At 39.1% G+C, this 23,247-nt stretch overlaps 1 protein-coding gene across 2 annotated transcripts in view; it reads right to left on the reverse strand.

Moving 5' to 3' along the window:
- The window catches only part of LEKR1 (leucine, glutamate and lysine rich 1), a 163,910-nt gene that overhangs the window by 34,417 nt on the left and 106,246 nt on the right, over positions 1-23,247 (reverse strand). For both annotated transcript variants that reach the window (XM_037126349.2, XM_037126350.2), the window contains exon 10: positions 9,915-10,008. In XM_037126349.2, coding sequence (XP_036982244.2) covers positions 9,915-10,008 — 94 coding nt within the window. The remainder of the gene's footprint in view (positions 1-9,914; positions 10,009-23,247) is intronic.

The raw sequence follows: 23,247 nt of genomic DNA on the forward strand, positions 1-23,247 counted from the left end.
GCAGAGGCCATTGTCCCTTTTCTGAACCCCCACAAAGCCACAGAGACAGCAGGTTGGTGCCATATCTGAAAGTCCATCAGTCTGGATAAAACTACTTGTCCCACCCTTGAGATCCCCTGAGGTTCCAACTACTAAACTCACAGGTCTACCCAAGCTGTTAACGGTGGCTTTTCAATATGAATGGCTAGTCTTGGCTCATACTTCGTAACTTTCTAAATCCTCTCAAACAAGCAACAGCCAGCCTAGTGAGCCCCCAGACCCTGTACCTCTTGATAAGTGACCCAAGCCTGGCACTAAAAGCAGCCAGCCTAGGTTCACAGCTTGATTTCTCTTAGAGAACTCCAAGCCCAGCACAAGTAGCAGCCATCTGTGGATTTCTCTAAAGCTCCTACAGGGTGGCCCCAGGCAAACACAGATGGGGGCTGACCAAGGCCTTCACCATGTGGGAAACCCCAGGGCCTACACACCCAGTAGACAACTATAGACCATGTTGGAGCACCACCATTGTGCCCCTACACAGCTGATCCTTCATGGAGGGTGGAGGTTGGTGGTCAGTGGTCATAGACAGTCCTTGCAGCTTACTGGCCTGGGTAAATCCTTCACATTGATCTGCCAACAGCAACTGAGGCTCAACTATAAGAGGACAGTGTACTCAGCTCACATGGAGAGCATACCTCAAGTATGCAGCTTGGGTGACAGGGGAGGCTGTGCCACTGAAGCCTACAAGACACCTATTACATTAGGCCACACTACCAAGACAGGGAGTCATAGCAGCTCTATGTAGTACATAAAAACCAACACAGGGAGGCTGCCAAAAAGAGCAGATAAAAATACATGGCCCAAATAAAAGAACAGATCAAAACTCCAGAAAAAGAACTAAACAAAACAGAGATAAGCGGTCTAACAGATACAGAGTTCAAAACAGTGGTTATAAGGATGCTCAAGGAACTTAGTGAGGATCTCAACAGCATAAAAAAGATCCAGTCAGAAACTAAGGATACACTAATTGAAATAAAGAACAATTTACAGGGAAACAACAGTAGAGTGGATGAAGCTGATAATAAAATCAATGCTTTGGAACATAAGGAAGCAAAACACAACCAATCAGAACAACACCAAGAAGAAAGAATCCAAAAAAAGGGGAACAGTATAAGCAGCCTCTGGAACAACTTCAAGAAGTCCAACATTTGCATCATAGGGATGCCAGAAAGAGAAGAGAAACAGCAAAAAATTGGAAATCTGTTTGAAAAAATAATGAAAGAAAACTTTCCTAATGTGGTGAAGGAAATAGACATGCAAGTCCAGGAAGCACAGAGAATCCCAAACAAGATGGATGTAAAGAAGCCTACTCCAAGACACATCATCATTAAAATGTCAAACGTTGAAGACAGAGAGAATCTCAAAAGCAGCAAGAGAAAAGAAGTTAGTGACCTACAGGGGAGTTCCCATAAGACTGTCAGCTGATTTCTCAAAAGAAACTTTGCAGGCTAGAAGGGATTGGCAAGAAATATCAAAGACACAAAAAGCAGGGACCTACAGCTCATATTGTTCTACACAGCAAAAGTATCATTTAGAATTGAAGGGCCAATAAAGAACTTCCCAGACAAGAAAAAACTAAAGGAGTTCATCACCACCAAACCATTATTATATGAAATGTTAAAGGGATGTATTTAAGAAAAAAGATCAAAACTATGAATAATAAAATGGCAATAAATACATATCTCTCAACAACTGAATCTAAAATACAAACTAAGCAAACAAGAACAAAGACAGAATCATGCATATAAAGAGCATTTTGATGGATGCTAGATGGGTGAGGGGGTATAGAAGAATGGCTGAGGAGGTGAGGGGATTAAGAAGTACAAATAGGTAGTTACAGAATAGCCATGGAGGCATTAAGTATAGTACTGGAAACAGAGTTGCCAAAGAACTTACATTCATCACCCATGGACATAAACAATGGTGTGAGGATTGCCTGAGGAGGGGGTGTTGGGTGGAGGAGCGCAAAGGGGGAAAATTGGGACAACTGTAATAGCATAACCAATAAAATATATTTAAAAAATAAGAAACTAAACAAAATGAAAGTAATCCACATATAACTGCATTTATAGTATGTATTGAAAAAATCTGCATATAAGTGGGTCTATGTAATCCAAACTCATGTTGTTCAAGTCCACTGTACTCTTTAAATATTTTTTATTTTATTGATTATGCCTTTACATTTGTTCTATTCCCCCTATCCATTCCCCTCCACCCTGCACACTCCTCCCCCACCATTTCCCCCCCTTTAGTTCATGAACACATGTCTCAAGTTCTTTAGATTCTATATTTCCCATACTATTCTTACCCTTCCCCCTATCTATTTTCTACCTACTGTCTATGCTACTTATTTTCTCTACCTTATCCCCCCTTCTCCTTCTCCCACTCCCCTGTTGCTAACCTTCCACGTGATCTTCACTTCTATGGTTCACTCCTGATCTAGCTGTCCTCTTAATTTGCTTTTGTTTTAGGTGTAGTTGTTAATAACTGTGAGTTTGCTGTCCTTTTACTGTTCATCTTTTTTATCTTCTTTTTCTTAGGTAAGTCTCTTTAACATCTCATATAATAAGGGCTTGGTGATGATGAACTCCTTGAATTTGATCTTGTCTGAGAAGCACTTTATCTGTCCTTCCATTCTAAATGAAAGCTTTGCTGGATAGAGCAATCTTGGTTGTAGGTCTTTGGATTTCATGACTTGGAATACCTCTTTCCAGCCCCTTCTTGCCTGTAGGGTCTCTTTTGAGAAATCTGCTGACAGTCTGATGGGAACTCCTTTGTAGGTGATTGTCCCCTTATCTCTTGCTGCTTCCAGGATTCTCTCCTTCATTTTAATCTTGGCTAATGTAACGATGATGTGCCTTGGTGTGTTCCTTCTTGGGTCCAACTTCTTTGGGACTCTCTGAGCTTCCTGGATTTCCTGGAAGTCTATTTCCTTTGCCAGAATGCGGAAGTTCTCTTTTATTATTTGTTCACATAAGGTTTCCACTCGTAACTGTTCCTCTTCCCCTTCTGGTACTCCTATAATTCGGATGTTGGAGCGTTTAAAGATGTCCTAGAGGTTCCTAAGCCTCTCTCCATTTTTTTGAATTCTTGTTTCTTCATCTTTTTCTGTTTGGTCATTTTTTCCTTTGTTCTGGTTCACTCCCTTGATTTGAGTCCCAGTTTCCTTTCCATTACTATTGATTTCCTGTGCATTACCATTCATTTCAATTAGTTTAGCCTTCATATGTTCCTCTAATTTGTGACTAAAATCTACCAGTTCTGTGAGCATCCTGATCACCAGTGTTTTGAACTGTGCATCTGAAAGTTTGGCTATTTCTTCATCGCTTAGATTTATTGGCTCTGGGGCTCTGAGTTGTTCTTGAGCCATGTTTTGATCTGTTTGTGCCTGTTATGGGTGAGGAGAGGCGCCTCAGGTGTTCACCAGGGCGGGGCCACCCAAGTCATTGGTTTGTGACGTTGTATGTGGGGGCGGGGTCAGAGAGGGAGCAATGGCGGTCCTCTCCCCTTGCCCAGTCCGCCTCACCGCTCGCCCCCACCTGCTTATCCAAGCACAAATGTGCCAGCCTGCCACCCTGCCCCGGCAGCAGTGGCCTGCGCGATCTGTCTCAATGCTCGCCTCTTCACTGGTTTATCTGCGTGCAAATGCATGACTGACTGCAGCCAGCCAGCCACGCCTCTTCCCTTGGTTCTGCACGTAGCTAGCCCGCACCTGGGATCTGCGTCCTCAGCTGCCTGTGGACCACCTGGGTAGGGGGATCTTTTTTGCCCGACCCGCTCCACTGCTGGCTTCGTCCCTCTCACCGGTTTAGCTGAGTGGTTCTTTGTTTTCGGACTCCATATTCGATTTTCTGTGTGGTTTGGTTGCGTTTATTATTAAAACTTTGTTGTTTTTAGATTTGGTTGTGCGAGGAGGCAAAGTGTTCCCACCTACGCCTCCATCTTGGCAGAAGTCCCACTGTATTCTTATTTCTTTGTTATGGAATCTACTTTCTCTTATAGTAAATATAGTAACTCTGGTTTTCCTTTTATTTGTGTTAGCATCTCTTTTCCATCTTTTACTTTTAACTTATTTGTTTAAACATTTCTTTATATGAAAGTGCATTTCTTATAGGCCATCTAGAATCTTACAATGTTACCTAACACTACATTCTCTGTCTTTTAATGGGGATATTTAGACCAGGCTTGTCAAAATAAGGTCCACAGGCTAAATTCAGCCATGCCCATTCATGAGTCTACGGCTGCTTTTAAGCTACTATGGCAGAGTTGAGTGGTTATAACAGAGACCATAAGTCCCAAAAACCAAAAATATTTACTAACTGAGCATTTATAGAAAAATTTTGCTGGCCCCTGGTTTAGAACACTTACATTTAATTTGATTGTTGATATAATTAGCTTTTAAGTCAGCTTACTACATATTTCCTATTTGGCCCATCTCATCATTTTCTCTTTTTCCTTTTTCTGTCTTCTTTTGGATTAAGTGTTTTCTAATTCAGTTTCATTTCCTTTGCTGGTTTATTAGCTATAACTTTTTCTTTAACTTTGGATTTGCTTTAGTGTTTATAGACCATATTGTTAAATTAATGCAGTATATCTTCTAGTAATACATTACTTCATGTATTGTATAAGAATCATACAATAGTTTCCTTTCATGTCTCCCTTCCCAGTGCTACTGCTGTCATATATTTTGTTTCTATATCATAAATCTCATAATATTTTTGTTTCAATAGTTATTATATTTTAAGATATATTAATGCTAAACAGCATGTATTTATTCACATTGTTACCATTTCTGGTGTTCTATATTCCTTTGTATAGATTCATATTTTCAACTGGTGTAAAATTCCTTCTGACTAAAGAACTTCAATATTTCTTATAATGTGTGTGTGTGTGTGTGTGTGTGTGTGTGTGTGTGTGTGTGTGTGCTGGAGATATATATTTCAGCTTTTAAAATTTCTGAACAAGTTTTCGTTTCACCCTCACATACGGAAGACATTTTCACTTTGTGCACAATTCTAGACCAGCAGCTCACCCCCACCCCCAACATTCTTTCAGTACCTTCAGTCCCACTGTCTCTGGTGCATTGTTTCTGATGGAAATGTGCTGGCTCATTTATCTTTGTTCCTCTATATATGCCTTTTATTCTCTGCTTGCTTTAAAGATTTAATTTTTATCATTATTTTTGAATAATTGGATTATAATGTTTCTTGGTGGGTTTAAGGTTTGTTGAGATTCTTATATCTGTGGGTTTATAGTTTTCATTAAAATTTTTTTCATTTATTATTTCTTCCAAAATTTTTCTGTCCCCTCTTCTTTCTCCTGTCCTTCCATGATTCCAATTATACATATACTAGTCTGTTTGAATTTGTCTCACAGCTCAGTGATGCTCTTTGAGTTTTTTTCTATTTTATGTCATTTGAATAGTTTCTATTGGTGTGTCTTCAAGTTCACTATCTTTTCTTTTGAAATGTCTAATCTGTTATTAATTTTACCCAGTGTACTTTTCTCTCAGACATTGTAGTTTTCATCTCTAGAAGTTCAGATTAGACCTTTCTTTATCTTTCTTTATATCTTCTATATCTCCACTAAACATTGTCATTTCTTTCCTCTAGTTTTTAGGCATTTGGAATACAATTATCATAATTGTTTTAATGTTTTTTCTACTAATTCTAACATCTGTGCCATTCTGAGTCAATTTTTAGTCATTGATTTTTCTTCTCATGAGTCCTATTTTCATGTTTCTTTCCATGCATGGCAATTTTTTACTGGATGCCAGATATTGTGATTTTTACCTTGTTAAATGTCAAATAATCTGTATTCTCATGAATATTTTTGAACTCTGTTTTGGGATGCAGTTAGGTTTCTTGGAATCAGCTAGATACTTTTAGGTCTTCCTTTAAAAACCTGTGAAGCAGGACCAGCTTAGCATTTAATCTAGAGCTAACTATTCCCCACTGCTGATGCAAGTGCATTCTGAGAACTCTACTCAGTTACCTGTGATATGTAGGTTTTCACACTGGCTGGTGGGAACAGGTACCATTATTGACATTGTAGAGCATTTGCTACTCATTTCTAATCCTTCAGATGGGTCTTTCGCTGGCTTTGGGTAGTTTCCTCATATATTTGCACTGATCATACATGTATTTATTGGGACCCTTTGTAGATCTTTGGTGTTCTTTCTCTGTACAGGTCTCTTATGAGAACACTATCCTATAAATTCTAGCCACCTTGATCTTTCTGGACTTGCAGCAAGGTCTCCTCAACTCAGATAATCTGCCAGACTCCTGGATACTCACTCCCTGCACCATGGCCTTACATTTCTCTTAAGGCACTAAGTTAGGGTTATCACAAAGCTCATCTTGTTTGTCTCCTATATCCCAGAACCACTGCCCTCCATTGCCTGATGTCCAATGCCTTAAAACTATTGTTTTCTTTTTTTTAATTTAGTTGTTTTAGGGGTATAAACCTATTCTATTACTCCATCTGAGCCAAATGCAGAGGTCTGGACTTTATATTTAGCTATCTCTCTTCTCTCTTTCTCTCAGGTTTGTATCAGTTCTCACTTCCTGGCTATATAACTTTGGCAATTACTTAACTGCTCTGAGCCTTACCTTTTCCATGTGCAAATGAAAATAATAATGTTATAATGATTAAAATTATAGTTATGGAAAGCATTCAAAACAAGACCTGGATACAGTAAATATTCTAATAATGGGGACTATATTTTTTATTATCTAGATTAACAGTTTAAATCAGATGATCTTTGCAAGCTATTTCAGGCCTAAAATTTTGTGATTAATTCAGTTTTGAAAATTACACAACATAATTTAAAAAATTAAAGCACGCCTTCATATTTTTTAGCCATACATTTATGCATAAATAAAATTAATATTTTATATATGACAAGTTCATCCCTGTCTAATATTTTTTACTCTTCTTAATTTTATTCACTTTTAAATTTTATTAATAATACATTAAAATTCATTAGAACTTAATAAACCATTGTAAAGAAAAATTTGAGTGAGTTTTTTTTTTTTTTGTCTTTCTTCCATGCTGGAATTGACTATTTCTTAAAGTAAAATTTCCCCCTGCATTTTCACTATCAATCCAATTGTTCAGTCAGAAAGTAAGGTTTTATTTAAGTATTAATTTTTTTAAGATCTATGTACTATTTAATATGAGGTCCAGAATGCAATTACAAAAAGTTCATAAGTGTGATATCTTAGTGATATCCTAAGAAAATACTTGGTGGAATTTTTTTCATGGCATGACGAAGTGATAGTCAAGAAGTGACTCACCTATTGTAAGCCTTCTGGCTATAGAAGATTTTTTAATTACAGAATTTTTACTGAATAGTAACACCATTGTGCATTTAGAGCCAATTTTAAATGTTCAGCATGCACATTAATTTCCTTCCTTCACATCAAAGCAATGCTTCAAATAAACAAAAATCCATGACAATTAGTAAACATGCAGTTATTTAAAAATGTGCCATCCTTGTTGCATAGCAACTGTTGATTTTATTATGTGCTTTTCACATACTCTAAAATAATTAGGCATAAATTGCTATCTACTTTCTTGAATGTTACAAGCTTTTAAGTTATGAAGTTTATTCTAATAAACTTCTAGTATGTGTACTATATATTTATAAAGGGAACATTTCATTCCTACACAAAGGCACGGTGATCCAGGAGAGATGACAATGTCATATTAGCTATTCTTCTTTCTCACGAGAGAACTTTTATGGAACTTTTTATGCATAGTTTCAATAGCTAACACAGCCAAGACATAATTATCATATCTTGGCTTTACTGGTCTGGATGTTGATTTACAGCTAAACTAAATGATAAGATTTATTAACAAGAAGTCATGACTTCTCAACAAAATAAAATATCCATTTATATTCTAGAAAATTATACCTGCCAAAATATGCCCATAATATAGTTCTATTAGAAAGATAACAAGGTCTTAGTAAGAACTTAAAAGAATCCTATGTAGGTTTATTTTCATCATCAAATTAATTTATCATAAAGCACGAACATAATACTCTTGTATGATCAGATGCCCACACTAACTAGGTCTACTCACTGTGTTAGCACCTCAGGGACAGGGTGCAATGAGCAGCAGTACTAGAGTGGGTTGTGAAAGCAGAGAGTTCCCCAGTAGGTTGTACCTAAAGTCCCTCATGGGGTGCGGCTGAGAAATGAGAAACTTCTACACAAGCAAAGGCAGGAAAGTTCACTCTGTCACTCTAGGGGGAGCTAAGAATTTTGAGAGAAGGGGAATATCTGTAAATCTCCACTCACATTACTTTCATCAGTGAAATTTCTGAACCAAAGATGGGACATTTATAATATCTCTTCATATAAGCTTCCAAACTGCTTTCTAGACAATGGTTATAATTTCCTGACCCTTAAAGGGTGAGTATGAAAGACTATCTCAGGAGGCCTTCCACACAGTGCAAAAACCACTCTACCAATTGGAAGTGTGAAAAACAATCTCTCATGGTTTTAATTTGCATTTTTTGATTGCAACATCTTTTTGTATTTTTCAACATGGATTGGTAAAGATGGGAAAGTGAGTAAGACAGATTAGCCAATTGCAAACAGAGACTAATAAAAATTTGAAAGAATTAAAGCAGTGTAAGCTTTGGAGAAGAAGGACAAGAAAAAGAGCATGTGACAAAATAAAAATGAGACACTTAGAGCAACTTTGGTTCATATTCTCCAATGTAACTGTTGCCCATATGAAACTGTTGTTGTAGTGATCATTTCTGTCACAGACTAGAGGTGCTATCTCTGAGGGACAAGGGAAAAAGAGCTGATTTACAGTGGACCAGTATGGGGGGGAATATGGCCACCTGTGTGAAGACTGAAAATGAAAGTGACAAATTTACAATTGACCTGAGCCAGCAATAATACCTAAAAGATTCGATCTGGTGGATGGCTGAGTGGGAGATTCCAGGAGATGTCGGTTTGCAAGTGCTGGTTGCTTCAATTTACAGGTTGTAGTCACCAGAGAGAACAAGCTGATAATAACCAAACAGCAGGTCAAGACTTCAGTCAAGCAATCAAACTTCAGTAGCCAGCTCTAATTCTAGATGCAAATTGAAATCACGCTCAGAAAACCAAAGCAGAGGTTAGGAATAGGTGCCAGCTGGGTAAGAAGAAGGGTTCAGAAGGCTTCGTGCATTGTGTGGGACCAGGCCCAAAGACCAATCACGGAGCATCAGAAGTTTGGGATAGGGAGATGATGGCTGAGAAGGTAGGGCTAACATTTTTAAAAAATGTTATGTACTTGTGTTCTTTAAAATTAACAAAGTAATACATATTCATTGTTGAAACTCTTAAAAACAGAGAAGTTCAAAGGCAAAAATCAATGCAATTTTTTAATACTCTAAGAACAAACACTTTCTTTGGAAATAGTGAGCTAAGCACTTATTCGGTTCACACTTCCCAAAGTTCATAAGAATTTTGTCATCTTCCGTTCTCTTGTGCCACCTTCTTAAAAGCAGAGAAATTGTTAGAATGAAGTAATATTACCCTGCTTGTAAAGATGTAGTCAAATGCAAAGTCTGCCACTTTATGGGGGGGGAGTAAGTATTTAAAAGTAAAAATTATGGTTTTACATGAGAACTAAAGACTATCTTAATCTTACAAGATTTCAAGTGCTATTCTTACCTTTTTATTCCCCTATGTTATCTAATCAATTGGAAAAGCCATATATCATAACTATTTTTGGTCTAGGAAATTCCAGAGGGAACCAAATGTGTGCATAGAAGCAAAGAAATCTATTTGTAATAGTCTTCTGGCAAACAGACAGAACTTTTAAAAAGCAAATAAGACACATGCTGATGAAAGCTACATTACCATTACCTTCTCTCTCCAGTTATCATCATCCAGCAGCTTCTGTCTAAGGGTTTCCTGCAGCTGCTCAATGCTTTTCTGATGTGAAATCAGCATCAATTCCCTGAAAACCATAAACCCGACAAATGAGTCAAGACTCACCCCTAACACTCTTACTAAGCTGCACATCCTGGCTCAGAGAATGTAATTTCACAACTTAGTCTGTTTATTCCCTTAAGCAATATATATACTGCTACTGGATATGATTTTAACTGCTAACGGTAATTTACAAACACTTCATATAAGGTAAGTGTTTTCTCAGGCTTAATTTCTGTGTAATAAGTAGTGCCATTTTTGCATGAAATACTAATAATATACATGGAATCAGAAATACAATAAAATGTTATACATTGTGGTTCTAAAGTTTATGACTAAATTGTAACACTAGACAATATTTTGGTTTTTTTAAAGGAAAATATATTGGGATATGCCATGAAATCAATGTGTTTGTGGTTTCTGCTAGATTTATTTGTCTTTTACTTTTCTCAAATACCAGTAGGAACAAACCAAAGGAGAGGGTAATGTCTGAGATGTGGTATGGTATAATATAAAAAAAATCAGAAAATTGAAAGCACAAAAACCACTTTAATATTTTAATCCACACAAACAGATCTTAAAGCTTAGTTTGTGATCCTCCTGGTGGAGGTCCTGAGGGTGATTCACGAGAACCTTTCATGGGGCCCTGAAATTAAAACTTTAACTATCACAAGTGGTGGCAAAAGCAGGCTTGCTGGTCAGGGCCCCTTCCCTTTTCTGTAATCTCCGTGAGTCTTCTTGTGTATGTAGGCAATTTTTCTCTATGGCATATTCCTCTTCTATGCCCTTTGTTTTTTGTCACCAACCTCTTCCTCTGCTCTGACCCCTTTTCTCAAATTCATGACTCTCATTTATAATCGCTGTTGGAAATCTCTAACGATCCATCAACACCAAAGATTCCACACTCAAAAAAAAAGTCATTGAAATTTTTCTAGATTGTCAAGATCTTGAAATTCTTGAATTTCAAGAAAAATTGAATTTTAAGATCTTGAATTTTTTTAATTCATCAAGATCACATTTTCTGTGATCTTGCCTGTCCTTCTGACTTCTGAAAACCTTTAACGGTCAAAATCTTAGCTTGAAATCTCTGAGTCATCTCCAACTCTTCCTTTCCTCCTTGTTCTACTACACCAAAACTTCTAGAATACAGCTATAGCAGAATGGATAAATAAATAATAGTATACTTTAGAATAAAATATAGATGAAGAAATGAATGATTCTCAGCCACGTGCATTATTATGGACAAATCTCAGAAACATATCCTGAGCACAAAGAAAAAAAATCACTGAGTAACATATGTGATTTTATTTCTATAAAGATAAGATATATAGAAATCTAACTTTTTTAGGAATACAAACATATTTGGTAAAATCATCAAGTGAAGCAGAGAAATCACAGGCATAAGTTACTGTGGTGTGTGTAGATGTTTTTTATTCCTAGTTTTCTGAGAACCACAAAATACCCGTTGGTGGTTTCCTCTGGGGAAGAATGCAATGTGGTGGGATTGGGGAGAAGCACCAGGGGTTCAAAGTCAAGGGTAAGGTTCTTTTTCCTAAACTGAGTGATAGATACATAGATGTTCATTGTATTGTACTTTCTTATCCTTTACACCTATGTAAACCTTCTATGTATCCTTTACACCTATGTAAACCTTCTATGTAAACAACTACAGGTAAAGCCTGAGTACAGGGTAGAATGGGTATGTGGAGGAAAAGAGAACAGGGAGAGACCAAGGGGAGGAAATGGGCAGGTGAGGAGTGTGGTGGGTTTACTGACCACTGTTCACACTGTGAACAAGGCAGCAGCATCAGGCCTTGGAGGGACAGACGTGAATTAGGAAGGCAGGGTCCCTGCCCAAATGGTGCAAATCCAGCAATGGAAAAAAGAAGCTGTATCTTTTAAAGTGTGAGGCAGACCTAGCAGGTCCTGATGCTTGCTCAGCAGTCTGTGGGCTAGAGAAAAGGAAGTGAAGCAGGGGAAACACAGAATGGGGGCCGTAAATACGAGGTTACATGAAAAACCACACTTATGGCTTTCCTCCAAAGATGTGGCCACTGCTGTCTCCTTTGCAGACTTCTCTTCCTCTACTTGTCAATGAATATTTGTGTTCTCAGCACTTTGTTCTGGACCTTTTTTTCCTTTCTACTCTTTCACTACGTGATCTTATCTACTCCTATGGTTAAAATGCAATACAGATGCTGACAGCTACCAAATTTTATCTCCAGCTCGTATCTGTTCCTTGCGTAGCTGACTCACATATCCAACTCTCCACTGACTACTCCGATTTTATGTTTCAAGAGACATCGAGAATGTAACATGTCTGCAATCTCAAAGAGTCACAGCACTAAGGTTTGTTTATTTTTTTGCTCATTAGGTGTCATCTGCTGCTCTGTTCCCCATTTTGTTCCAGGAAGCGGCCCAAGGAGCAACTCTTATGTGATAATTCTGATTTTGTAGCTCACCGAAAACAAAACTTGCTAAAACATAGGATGTGTTAAAGCTTCTGCTTAGAATTGGTGCATATCACTTCTCTCTCATCTCAGTGGAAGAACAAGTCAAATGGCCAAGTCTGATGTCAGCAAATGTGGGTAGCACAGTCCTCTCGCTGGGAAGTACACAGTAAGTCACCTGGCTCTAGGTGGAGTCCACTGCCACTCTGAAATCCCACTACGAGGAAGCCACTGTGAGGCTTCCTAGCCTAGAGTTGGGGAACATACTTTGCTTAGTCTGTGGTTCTTCCCCATGGAAGTGATTTTCAGTCCAGTTTTTGCCGCAGCTCCTGGTTTTCCTCTCTGATATGTACTTGTCTGTGCTGGTCACATTAGAAGAGGGCATTAGTGATTTTGCCCTGTTGGAAAACAGCTTTCTCTACTCCCTTCCTTTCCAGAGATGATTTACCATATATAGCAAAAGGAACTTTGCAGGGGGGCATTGAGGGTCTTGGGATATGGAAATAAAGTGGCACTTTACCTGATTTTCAAAATTATCACAGAATGGCTGTGGCTGGCCATGTGCCCATTAGACACGGCCAGACTGCAGAGTTCTTGCAATTTCATCTATTTTATTTCTTAAGCCAGGTTTCCTATTTGAAAAGAGGTCTTTCTGATTAGAATATTCCAAGGAACATTTTCAGACAGGTGCCTGTGAGTACATTATGAATTACCTTTACTATAAAATGGATGATACTGAACATTTGAGATGCTCACATTTCAGTCACATGGAGACAGCTATAATTTTGATTGACACCACCAGAAGTACATACACGTTCCTCTGATGAACCCAGTACAAAACACCACTGTTAAGTGTATCCCTTTAGAATAAAACTGTGCAAGTCCAGTATACTAGGGAAGCTAAAATATAAGTCACACTTCAAACAATTTTAGTAAAGTATAATTATTCACTGAATTTCAAAGAATTATGAAGTTCTTTATGAATTTGTGCAAAGTATAAGGTGTTCTGAGTACACTGTTATAAAAGTTATGAACTTGTGTCTGTGATGATAAGTTTACTTGATACATATAATGACAGAAGTAAGGATTTTTATATATCTTTGATTCCTGCTGAACCTCTGTTCCTGCCTCCAAAACTCTTCACTGTGGGACAAGGTAGAAAGAAAAATTATATGTGATGTTACAAACACTTAACTGTCCTTGATGAGCACGGGATGTGCATTGAGTGATGCATACGGAGATGATTATGTGTGTGAAAAAAGATAATCCTGATTTTAAAATAAAGACCACACTTTAGAGTACACTTATGGAAGAGCTTGCACATGGTTTAGGGATAGGAAACCGTCTTAAGAAACTGATCAAGAAAAAACAACCCGTGTTGAAGGGACCTCTAAAGAATGAACTTTGACTCTGGTGAGCCTTTCTGCTAGAAATCTAGAGGAATGATAAGAAATGAAACATAATTATTGGAGGCATATTACTATTTTTCATGTTATAAAAAGCTGAAAATGTACAGCTGTTTTTGAATGTCATGCAGATACTCAATTTCCTCTTTAGAACCAAACCAGTTCTACAGAAGTTGCTGCTTTAGATTTATAGGAAACTACACAACTTTAGGTCCTAAAAATTTGGATTTACTAAGAACCCAGTAAAAAATATTTTCACTAGAATACAGAATCGTGGTCCCGGTTCTGACTCTTGGCAAGTCAGAGACCCTCTGAGCCTGAGAGAAACACTGGGAGCTCTGGTGTCCCACTGGGATTCAGTCCATTCCCGCCCGCACATCCATCGGTTCAACAAATACTTGTTGAGCACCTACTAGGTGTCAGGTACTGTTTTAGTCTCCAGGAATATAGCAGTTTTTTTTTTCTTGACAGTCTTTGGAAACACAATTAATGTGATGCCCTGACTTTTAGAAGAAATGAAGGTTTCTAAAGCAGTGTGACTCACAAGGGGTAAAGCTGCTCCGGCTCACGGCTCACGCCAGCCCGGGACCCCCTGCGGCAGTTATGCGGCCCTTGCCTCTCCCACGTGAGAGGAGGGGTGGCTGCCATTCTAGCAATTTCACCGGGTAGAGATTTCTTAAAGGAATGTTTGGGGGAGTTGGCGCATTTGGAAAACCAGGATCCACTCACAGTTAAGAGTGTTTATTTTTAAAACCTTAAGTTCTTAGACCAAAAAGAAAATGAGAATCTAAGTTCTTACACACATGCAAAAAAAATCAAGACTTCCTTAGTTGCAGTTAAAAATGTAACTGCAAACAAATGTCAAGCTGTAAAGCTAAATGACAGCTTTCAATTGTCTTCACACTGTCAGTCAAACTGATGAGTTTGATGTGCCACAACTTCTGCCTTCATTAAAAGCAGTAAGCCTGTGATATCATAAGAAGTCAGCCTCCTGTTCTGAGAGCTGTTGATGGATAGGAAATCAGAGAAAGAAATAAGTCTTGTGGGGAGGGGAGCCCAATGTGGTTTGTTACTCCAGAATGATGTTACTTAGGCCACTTCATGTCACAATCCTTTAAACTAACAGGATGGCATCCAAATCGAAGCACTCAATGGACTAATCTTTATAACTCTGAGAGTAAGGCAGATAATCTTAAATTCAACACACATTTACTGAATATCCACATCACCAGTACAGGGTATCAAAAGTAGTAAGGTATGATCTTCAAGGGGTTAGCAGTATCAGGAAAGATGAGAGGGAGTGTATTAACACCTTCTGAGCATCTACAATCTACCAGGCACAGTATTATTATAGATGTGTTGATCTTCACAATGAGATAGCTATTACTAATATGCCCATTTTACAGATAAAGAAAATGAACTGTAAAGTAGTTAAGTTGTCCAAACTTGGGACGGGTAAAGTTGAAATTTAAACCTATGTTTACCTAAATCTAAAGTCCATTTTTAAAAATACTAAGCAATACTACCTCAAGGTAACAGACCCTTAAAACATTGCTCCCAAATCCTTTTCTATGTTGGATACTGCTTATTGCATCTAGCCTTCGTGAAAACAGCACACGCCTCAATAAACACTAATCTTCTCTTCTTCTAGAATGCCATGGGAAGTGTTTGTATTCTATTTTCATTCTGAAGATATAGCTCTACTTCTGATTTTGCCAAGACAGCTGAGAGAAGACAAATGTACCCTGTTATATTTACATTTCCAGTGAATGGGAGACCCTGAAAGAGTGGACGGTGGGGGATGAAAGAGAGTGGACACAAAGGAGACACTCTGGGTCGTTCTGCTTTATGCAAGGTTGGGAGTCCCCTGAAGGCAGTGTTACAACCTGGTTGAGAAAGAGAAGTCACGTGAACAGAAGCTGACCAAACTGAGCCTTTTAAGGCCGATGCTGGGGGAACTGTGCAAACTATAATAGAACATGGGTTATAAAGGTTAGACACCTGGAGTTTCATTTCTGTCTTTGTCAGTTATGTGACCTGAACAAGCAATGGAGCCTTACTCAAGCTATTTCCTCACATGGAAAATGACACCTGCTTCATAGGCAAGGGCCATGGCTCTGCTAGCAGCGCCCAGCATTTGGAAATGACTTCCCCTCTGGGGTGGTGAACTAGAAAAAGTGCTCCTTGTGGATAGGAGCAGACCTATGGACAGAGGGCTTAGGAAGGGGTGAGGGAGAGGGGTGTACTTGTGCAAGAAAAATGAGCCCCTTCCTCTGCGGCAAGTGGCTGGGAGAGCAGAGTCCAGGCTTCTTCTCAGGCCCTTGCTCCCCGCACTGAGCACCAGGCAAGGACATAGGCATCTGCCCCGAGGCGGTATGAAGACAAGACCCTGTCCACACGAGCGAGCGCTGAGAAGGCTCTTCACAATGGGAAACTCGTGCATTGTGTGTGAGAGGGCCTGAGAGGGAGAAAGGAGAAGGGGCAGGGAAGAAGGAGAGAGGGAGGGAGGAGAGAGAACATGAGGACACAGGCCCGTTTAATTATGGGGTCATGTCACACATAGGAAAACAAGAAACTCCCTGAGCTTCTTGAAATAATTTGCTAGATGTTGTGTATATTTTCTAAGGTGAGGATTTATAGCTTCCAATTAAACCAAACAAACAAACAACAAAAATAAAGAGAGGAGAGGACCAGGGAATTAAAAAAGAAATTAATGTTATGTGTGTCAGCAAGGGAAAATAAAATTCTTCCCTAAAGCCTGAAAGATACATCTTTGCAGTGACAGAAAACAATTAAGACAATTTCATATAAGACAGGGAAATATCTATATAGACAGAAAGATATAGCCATATATTATTTATTTACAAAATAATTTAACATGAGCAACTTGCACCTAACTTTGGTCTCGACTAAGCTTTTCCTTCAAAAATGCTCTTCACTAATCTTATCGTGTTATTGACAAGTAAGTCACAGCAAGTACTTATCTTTATTTTCCCTTGGAAATTGCCAAGATGGGGCTAATAACAGTTCTTGGGAGTGCACAGGGTATGAGAGCTGTTATAAACCACTGTGTGGTCCAGCAGTATGGCTGTAGGCTACGTGTTAGTGTATAAATGAATTTCTCTAAGTGCTATACATTGGCAGTCTCCAAGCTCAAACATATATAGCCTTATAAAATCCATTTGTAAGTTGGTCGTAGGAGGTTCACAACATACTAATTTTCTGTAAAATTACATCACAATAATTTTCTGTAAAAATGGAATTAGGCCCACAGGCCAGCCCACAGAACTCTATTTAATCCACAAAGTGGTATCAAGAATTCAGGGTCTGAGCAGAGTTCTGACTCTGGTCAGAGAGCCCTTGTAGCCCAGAAGAATGAGATCTGAGGACTCTGCAGAGAATTTTAAAAACAGCCACACTTTTCTCTGGCACTGTCCTCTGCATCTTGCTGCATTCCTCCTGCCCACCAAGCAGACCCCTTCCTCCGGCCTCAATGTGTCTGTGACCATGCAGGCCACAGACCTTCTTTGCCTCCAGCATCCCCAGTTTCAAAGGACCGACTTCTCTTCCTCCCCCGTGGAGCTTCTCCTAATCCAGCTTCCTCAGCTGAGTGTGAGGGAGAAAGCAATGCACCATTAATAGATTTCTACTAATATGTGGATTATTTCCCAGTCACTAATTCCTTTCTGGCTCCAAATTCAGAAGTTCTGCCAGTTTTTCCCCCTCTAGGATCAGTTCTGGCTTTTTATATCTTTTTTTCTACTGCTGAAACTATATAGTTTCTGAGTTGTATGTTTTTTCATTATGGTCCCAGTGGAACTTTAGCAAAAGGGCTCTGCTACTGGGAGGGGCTGGAGAGGCAGGGCAGCGTGTAGAGAGGCTGCCTGGGTTCAGGGATGCACACGCTGTCTCTGTGAGCGGGCTGGGCTCTGGCCTTAGTGAGCATATCTGGCAGCCTGGCTGGTTGCAGCCCTTCCATAGCGATGGTTCGGGACCTTGCTGTGCAGCAGATTTCTGAGCACTGCCCAGTACCACCAAACAAGCACCTCTGTGTCTCTATTTTAAAAGATTTTCCTGAGCCCAGCTCCTCCTTTTGGAGGGACTTTCACATCTCCAACTGGTTGGGGCCACCTTGCTTTTGAAAGTCCCATTGGTGCTTGCTCAGCTGACTGAAGCAAAGCAAGTGAAGACAGAAAAGCCAAATTCATGCATGAACTGTAAGGAATGTCCACTGTCAGGGGATCACAGTGGGAGGGGTAAAGAATCAAAACAGAGACAAGAAAGGGGCAGGATGACAGGTCGCCCCTGCAGCCAAAGGAAGATAAAGTTTTGCAGAGCAAAGCCTGCATGACTGACCCTTGCCTGCCCCATTGACACTTGCTAGCCCTGCAGTCACACTGCCATTCCTGAGAACACACCACTCAGGTCCTCGGCTTGGGAAGCCCTTCCCTTTTGGTTTGGAACCTTGTATTTGTCTTCCTTTATGTATCATCTCAGAAGTCACTTCCATGAACACCCTTTCCACCCCTTCTAGCAGTCTCTATCTACCATACCTCTTTACTTATCTATTACCACAATCTATAATATTCTAGTTAGTTCTCTACTTTTTACTGTTTGTTTCTCCCATTAGAATATAAGCTTCATGAGAGCAGGAAGTTTCAGATTCACCGTTGTATCCTCAGAATACATACACCTGGCATATAATAAAAGCTCAACAAATAGTTATTGACCGACTGAAGTGCCAAAAGCCAAGTCCTCTGAGTGGAAACGTTTGCCAAACTCTGAAGACACAACTGAGGACAAGGCAGACAAAATCTGAAAGTGGTGGCCTAGGGCAAAGGAAAATGACAATCCTGTGTCTAGGAATAATCCTATGATAATATGATAAGTTACTGTTCCATAAGTATATTTTAATTTTTTTATGTGACAGATGTCATGTCAATAAACTCAGTGCCACCAAATGACTAAGTAATATCATGCCTGCTTTTAGGTAGACTAAGTACAGAAAGCAAAGAAAGAAAAAGGGCAAGGATGTGAGGGAAAAAAAGGGGGGAGAAGAGGAGAAAGAGGTAGTCAGTGAAGCCACTGTTCTCTGAAAACTTAAAGAAATTAGCCTTCTCGTTCCACACTTACAATAGAAGGTAAGATTAGAATCATACTAAATTAAAAAAAACATGGCACAACATATACACATCTGAGTGAGTGTGCTATTTCAAAACAATTCCTCCAGAAAGCTCTGTATTTATTCTAATTATGTTATTAATTCTCAAAACACTAATAAAACTGCCTTCTTCAAATTGCAGCCAGAGACAATTTATTAAGCATTAAAAAGAAACCATTTGGGGGGTTTTTTCAAGATGGCGGTGGACTAGGACGGAGCAGATACCAGTTCCTAGTACAAAAGAGACAGAAACCTATCCGATTGGAGGAGGTAAGGCCAGCAAGCCAGCAGTTGCCAAGCATATATGAAAATAAGAGACCAGAAACCTCATCAGTCACGGAGGAACCAGACGAGTCACAATCAACTTGAAAATATGAAAAGACCAGAGCTGGACCCATAGAAGAGGCCTCCCAATAGTAGAGTCAGAGAGACAAATTGCACATTGTTGTAGGAGAGAAGCCACAAGTTGCTGCATATTTGAGTAGGTGGAAGCAGAGAACAACAGGATAACCAAAAGAGGCTGCACCATTAAAATTCACAGGCATTCTGCCACAAAAGTTCATACCATAAACCCAGGGTGTCAAAACAGATTAATCTAAGAAGCTGAGGCTAACAAGAAGAGTCTCACAAACAATGGGAAGACAAAGAAACAATCCCCAAAATGAAAGGAAAGGAGGAATCCTCAGAAAGAATGTTAGATGAAATAGAAGCAAGTCAACTATCAGATACTGAATTCAAAGCACTGGTTATCAGGAAGTTCAAAGAGCTCACAATCAGCTACCAGAAACTACAGGGAAGCTACAATGATCTCACTGTGAACTATATCAACATGAAAAAGGAAATGGAAATTATTAGCAAGGGCCAAGAGGAAATGAAGAATACGATTTCTGAATTAAAAAACACAGTGGAAAGCATTAAAAATAGGGTGGATGAAACAGAAGATCGGATTAGTGAATTGGAGGACAAAGTAGAAAGCATCTCACAGAAAGAACAGGAAAGGGAAAAGAGGCTCAGAAAGAATGAAGAGAGATTAAGAGAAATGCAAGACAATATGAAACGTAATAATATCCGAATAATAGGAATACCAGAAGGAGAAGAAGAAGAACAAGGGATAGAAAACATATTTGAAAGAGTAATGAGAGAAAATTTCCCTAATTTGACAAAAGAAAAAGTCACACAAATCCAGGAATCACACAGAGTCCCATTCAAGAGGAACCCAAAGAGGCCCACTTCAAGACACATCATCATTAAAATGGCAAAATTCCAAGACAAAGAGAGAATCTTAAAGGCAGCAAGGGAGAAAAAAGAAATAACATACAAGGGCGTCCCAATAAGGTTAGCCACTGACTTCTCAATGGAAACACTCCAAGCAAGAAGAGAATGGCAAGAAATATTCCAAGTAATGAGAAACAGAGGCCTACAACCAAGGCTACTTTACCCAGCAAGGCTCTCAATCAAGATAGAAGGCCAAATAGAGAGCTTCCAAGACAAAAGAAGTCTAAAAGAATTTGCTGCCACCAAGCCAGCTCTACAAGAAATACTAAAAGGTCTGCTTTAAGGAAAGGAAGGAAAAGAGACAGACATAGAGGAACACAGGTACAAAAATGGCAATGAATAAGTACCTATCAATAATAACCTTAAATGTAAATGGATTAAATGCTCCAATCAAAAGACACAGAATAGCTAAATGGATAAGAAAGTATGACCCACACATATGCTGCCTACAAGAGACCCACCTCAGGACAAAAGACCTACACAGACTAAAAGTGAAAGGATGGAAACAAATTTTCCAAGCAAATGGACAAGAAAAAAAAGCTGGGGTAGCAATTCTCATATCAGACAAAATAGACTTCAAAAAAAGAGCCATAAAGAGTGACCCAGAAGGTCACTTCATAATACTCAAGGGAAGAATCCACCAAGAAGACATTAACATCATAAATATATATGCACCCAACATAGGAGCACCAAAATATATAAGGAAAATCTTAGAGGAATTCAAGAAAGATATAGACAGCAACACAATTATAGTGGGGGATTTTAACACCCCACTATCAAAAATGGACAGATCTTCCAAACAAAATATCAACAAAGACATTGCGGCATTAAACAACACCCTTGATGAAATGGACCTAACTGATATATACAGAGCTCTTCACCCCAAAGAAGCTAAATACACATTCTTTTCAAATGCACATGGAATATAGAGACACTTCTCTAAAGAGGACATACAGAATATCCAGAGACACATGAAGAGATGCTCAATATCATTAGCTATCAGAGAGATGCAAATTAAAACCACAATGAGGTACCACTTTACACCAGTCAGGATGGCTATAATAGACAAAGCAACAAACAACAAATGTTGGAGAGGGTGTGGGGAAAAGGGGACCTTAGTTCACTGTTGGTGGGATTGCAGACTGGTACAACCATTATGGAAAACAGTATGGAATTTTCTCAGAAAAATAAAAATTGACCTGCCTTTTGACCCAGCAATTCCACTGCTAGGATTATACCCCAAGAATCCTAAAACATCAATTTCAAAGAACCTATGCACCACAATGTTCATAGCAGCACAATTTACAATAGCCAAGAGTTGGAAGCAACCTAGGTGCCCATCAGTAAACAAATGGATCAAAAAATTGTGGTACATATACACAATGGAATTCTATGCAGCAGAGAGAAAGAAGGAGCTACTACCTTTTGCAACAACATGGATGGAACTGGAAAGCATTATGCTGAGTGAAATAGGCCAGGCATTGAAGGACAAATACCATATGATCTCACCTTTGACAGGAAGCTAAAGAATAAAACAAACAAGCAAACAGAATAAAAACAAAGACACTGAAATAGAGAACAAGTCGGCAGCGACCAGAGGGGGGAGGGAAGGGAACTTAAGGGGAAAAAGGGGGAGGGATTTTGAGGAACAAGTATGAAAGACACAGAGATGAGGACTGGGGGGGGGGAGGAATGGGAGGGAAGGGGGAGACCGGGCGGGGGGGTGGGGTGGGATGGGAGAAATAGATTTAAAAAAATGTACTTGAAAAGTAACTAAATAAAATTTAATATTAAAAAAAAAGAAACCATTTTATTTTATCACTGATCCTAAATGGTATTTCCCAGATTGAGTTCCCACTCCCCTCCCATCTGCGATCTGTCAGTCTGTTCCGTGTGTCCATGCCTCCGGTTTTGTTTTGTTCATCAGTTTATTTTGTTCACTAGATTCCATAGATCAGTGAATCATATGGCGCTTGTCTTTCTCTGACTGGGTTATTTCACTTAGCATAATACTCCCCAGGTCCATCCACGCAGTTGCAGAGGGTAAGGTTTCCTTCTTTTTAACTGCTGAGTGGCATTCCATTGTAAATGTACCACGGCCGCAGCGTGTGGAAGGGGGGCCAGCTCTTATTGAGTCTCTGCCCTTCCTACCATTCTCAACGTAGCTGCATCTCTAAATCCTTCTGTCAATGATTTTAATCTTTCTGATTCCAATCCTTCACCATTATGGCCATCGATTATTACCCCTTTTTACAAATGTAAGGATGCCAAAGGTTACTGATGTTTCTATAAATGTAGGAACATTTGTCTCTACTGTATACTGGGCCAAATGGCAATACTTCTAAATTTTTTGTTTGCAGTTATAGTTTTTATCTCAATATTTCAGCTGCCATTCCTTCATGTTATTAGTAAACCTGGCTCTTGCAAATTTCCTGCTTCTAATATGCTTTGTGCAAAGCAACCACATAATTGCAAAATGGCAGAGAGAGGTCATGAGATGAAAGGAAGAGTCATATAACTACAAGGTGTATGTATAATCTTTGCAAAAAGCAGGTGATTGGTGTGGCAGAAAAAGAAGAAATGGTGGGTAGTAATCAGCTCTGTAGCTGTTCATCTTATGTAATCAAACAGAAGTTAATGTAAATCATCCTGGATGAACCGGAGACAAGACTTGTTCCCCTGTGAACTAGACAGATGCCCCGCTAGCCTAGACTACAGATAGATACAACCCAGGGCAAAGTGTTAGGAGAAAATTCTGAGACAACAAACCTTATTCTAAGCTACATAGTACTCATTCCTGGGGCCCCACTACCAGACTCTTCCTCAGCAAATAGTTGCCTTCATAAAGAAATTTTTTAAAAGATTTTAATTCTTCTACATCAGAAAGCAGCAAAGTACTCACAAGATGAAATGAATATAAAAAATAAGCTAAAAGATAAAAATGATAGAAAGACTGAAAAACCAATAGCCTAATA

This window comes from Artibeus jamaicensis, unplaced genomic scaffold, assembly GCF_021234435.1.
Source record: "Artibeus jamaicensis isolate MK-2021 breed Jamaican fruit bat unplaced genomic scaffold, CSHL_Jam_final scaffold_474, whole genome shotgun sequence".
Classification (NCBI taxonomy): Eukaryota; Metazoa; Chordata; class Mammalia; order Chiroptera; family Phyllostomidae; genus Artibeus; species Artibeus jamaicensis.